Below are 2,879 nucleotides of genomic sequence, written 5' to 3'. Positions count from 1 at the left end.
GCTCCTGGGTGGCCAGGCTGGCAGCTCTCCTGCCCTAGCCGGCCACGTTCCTGTGCCTAGTGCAGAGATCGTGGATGAGGTCCACGATGTCTGCACTAGCCCAGGCGGGTGCCCACCTCTTGCGGTCCAGGGCAAGCTCCCGGGAGCCGCCATCCTGGTCCCGGGAAGAGAGGGAGGGCTGGGGGGCATCGGGTGGCTGGCTCGATCCGTGCCAGGTGCAGTGTCTGCTGGCTGGGTGCTGGCAGGCTTGCACCTGGCACGGTCACGGTAGCCAGCCCGTGCCCCTTTAAGGGGTCCGGGGCCGGGAGGGGGGCATAGAGTTTCCCTGGTGTTGGCTAGAGTGGCCACCAGGGAAACCTGGGGAGGGCTAGCCTCCCACTAGTTCGAATTGAGGGTCTACACAGCCCTTAATTCGAACTAGCTAGTTTGAACTAGGCTTAATCCTCGTAAAATGAGGTTTACCTAGTTCGAACTAAGCGCTCCGTTAGTTCGAATTAAGTTCGAACTAACGGAGCGCTAGTGTAGCGCCTATTAAAGTTAGTTCGAACTAACGTCTGTTAGTTTGAATTAACTTTGTAGTGTAGACATACCCGAACTGAATCCCAGGGAAGCAATTCCCTGTGCTTTAAACTTTTTGTATGGCTCTGTAATGTTTAGCAACCAAATGCACATTACCAGATGTGTCTTCTTTCTCTTGTTAATGAAATCACCTTTTTAAGACTATGATTTGACTCCTGTGTCCTAAAAAACAGCAGGAGGTTCTGAGCGCCCGTGCCTGAGAATTAAGTTCTGCTGTTAAGAAATTACAATGTCTTTCCAAGGGATTACTCCATTGGAAGAAGTTCCTAAGTATTTTTTCCTGGCTATCAAAGGTTATGGGGTTTTTTGTTCCACTGGGTGATGGCAGGGAACCACCAAAGATCAGGGAGTCCAGGGAGTCAGTGAACTTGAAATTTGTTTTTAAACAAAAGCCTTTAGTGACAGAGAGGTTTAAGGTATCTTTTGGGTCCTCATCTTCTACACCCATAGTCCCAGAGGAGGGAACAATGAACGTTAACCAGGACCCAAACTTATATTTCCTGCTACAGCTATTGAGGTTTTCCACACCAAGACATGTAGAAATAAATGTTGCATGAAGTGCTCTAAATTATGGAATTGGGATTAGTACGCACAATTTTTCATGATTCATTTCAGCAATAAAAATACCATTTTTCAACAAGTGAAGAGCAACAAATTTGCTTCACCCATGAGAACAACCTCCAGTAGAGCGTGTCATGTCTCATATTCACATTGTCTCTCTTTGCAGGCATCTGTACTGTGACCATCTCCCTAGGGCCTGGGCACGTAAGGAAGTTGGGGAAGGTACAGTACCATCAGACACCGCTCTGCCTTGGAGTTGGAGAACGTTTCCCCTACGTCATGTCTCATTCCAACACAACTGTCTTTACCAACCCCTCCACCTTCATCCTGCTGGGCATCCGTGGCCTGGAAATGGCCCATATTTGGATCTCCATCCCCTTCTGCACCGTGTACATCATTGCCCTCTTGGGGAACTTCGCCATCGTGTTCATTGTGAAGATGGAGCGGAGCCTCCATGAGCCCATGTACTATTTCCTCTGCATGCTGGCCATCATCGATCTGGTCCTGTCTACGTCTATGCTGCCCAAAATGCTGGCGATCTTTATTTTCAATTCTGTGGAGATTGATTTCAATTCCTGCTTCATCCAGATGTTCTTCATTCATGGTTTCTACATGATGCAGTCTGGGATCTTCGTGGCCATGGCTTTTGATCGGTACGTGGCCATCTGCCATCCCCTGAGATATTCCGCCATCATGACAAACCCTGTTTTGGCCAATAGCGCCCTGGCTGCCGTCCTGCGTGGCATCGTACTTGTCTTACCAATGGTCCTTGTGGCGAGGCAGTGGCCGTATTGCAGAACCAACATTATCCCTTCTGTGCAGTGTGGGCACATGAATGTGGTGAATCTGGCTTGTGGTGACACCCGCATCAGTAGTCACTATGGGCTGGTTATGCTAATCTGGGTGCATGGCGTGGATGTGTTTTTTATTGCTGTGTCCTATGGCCAGATCCTCAGGGCCATCTTCCGCCTCCCCACAAAGGACGCTCGGCTCAAGACTTTCGGGACTTGCGGCTCCCACGTCTGCACCATTGTTCTCTTTTACGTCCCAGCTCTGCTCTCATCCCTCATATTCCGTTATGTCCAGAATGTGCCTCGATATGTCAATGTTCTCATGACCATTGTGCATTTCCTGCTGCCCCCCATGCTAAACCCCTTCATCTATGGGGTAAGAACCAAACAGATCCAGGACAGGCTGCTCGGGCTAGTTACCCGTAAAGGCTCCTAATATTGCTCCTGGGGCTCCGGCCCTCGCAGGGATCTCTGCGTCGGGACAGCTGCTTACATAACTCTTCCCAGATTCAGCTCCTGAGCAGTCACAGAGACATTAATCCCTGTTGCTGCCCTCACTGCTCGGCTTCAGAGTGAGCCCTGGGGGATGGGTCTGGGCACAGCTCTTGGATACATCAGGCCAGCACCTTGCTCATTGCAGGTGTCTGGATACAGGCAGCCCAGCCAACTATCCTGCTTCTCCCTCACGGCCCTGCCCCTTCCCTGCCTACTGCCGCAGGACCACGGTTTCGCACTCCTCCCCTCCCCCATCACGCTCAGAGGGAAGGGAAGACACAGCAGTAGGGCCGACAGGACAGACAGGAGCAATGCAGGACGCTGGGAAGACGTAGAGAAGCAGCTGAGGGTTGGGAGCATGTTGTGAGGCAGGTGTCTGAGCCTGCACATCTTACGGCTGGTGGGCCCCACAGAGGGAGGAGACCTTGGTGTGGCTCATTTATTTAACATTCA

The 2,879-nt window shown here is 51.3% G+C and overlaps 1 protein-coding gene across 1 annotated transcript; it reads left to right on the top strand.

The window, feature by feature from the left end:
• Positions 1–1,419: 1,419 nt before the first annotated feature.
• LOC149526142 (olfactory receptor 52E4-like) lies at positions 1,420–2,367 on the top strand. Its single transcript, XM_089777463.1, has one exon. The coding sequence runs from the start codon at positions 1,420–1,422 to the stop codon at positions 2,365–2,367; it is 948 nt and encodes a 315-aa protein (XP_089633589.1).
• Positions 2,368–2,879: the final 512 nt, after the last annotated feature.

Source organism: Pelodiscus sinensis, chromosome 1 (genome assembly GCF_052426305.1).
Source record: "Pelodiscus sinensis isolate ZL-2025 chromosome 1, ASM5242630v1, whole genome shotgun sequence".
Classification (NCBI taxonomy): Eukaryota; Metazoa; Chordata; order Testudines; family Trionychidae; genus Pelodiscus; species Pelodiscus sinensis.
The sequence above is the reverse complement of the archived record's forward strand: the minus strand, read 5'-3'. Positions and strand labels throughout refer to the sequence as shown.

Bases quoted from the DNA above. Each gene is read 5' to 3' on its own strand.
- LOC149526142 (XM_089777463.1), top strand. From the start codon at position 1,420: ATGTCTCATTCCAACACAACTGTCTTTACCAACCCCTCCACCTTCATC.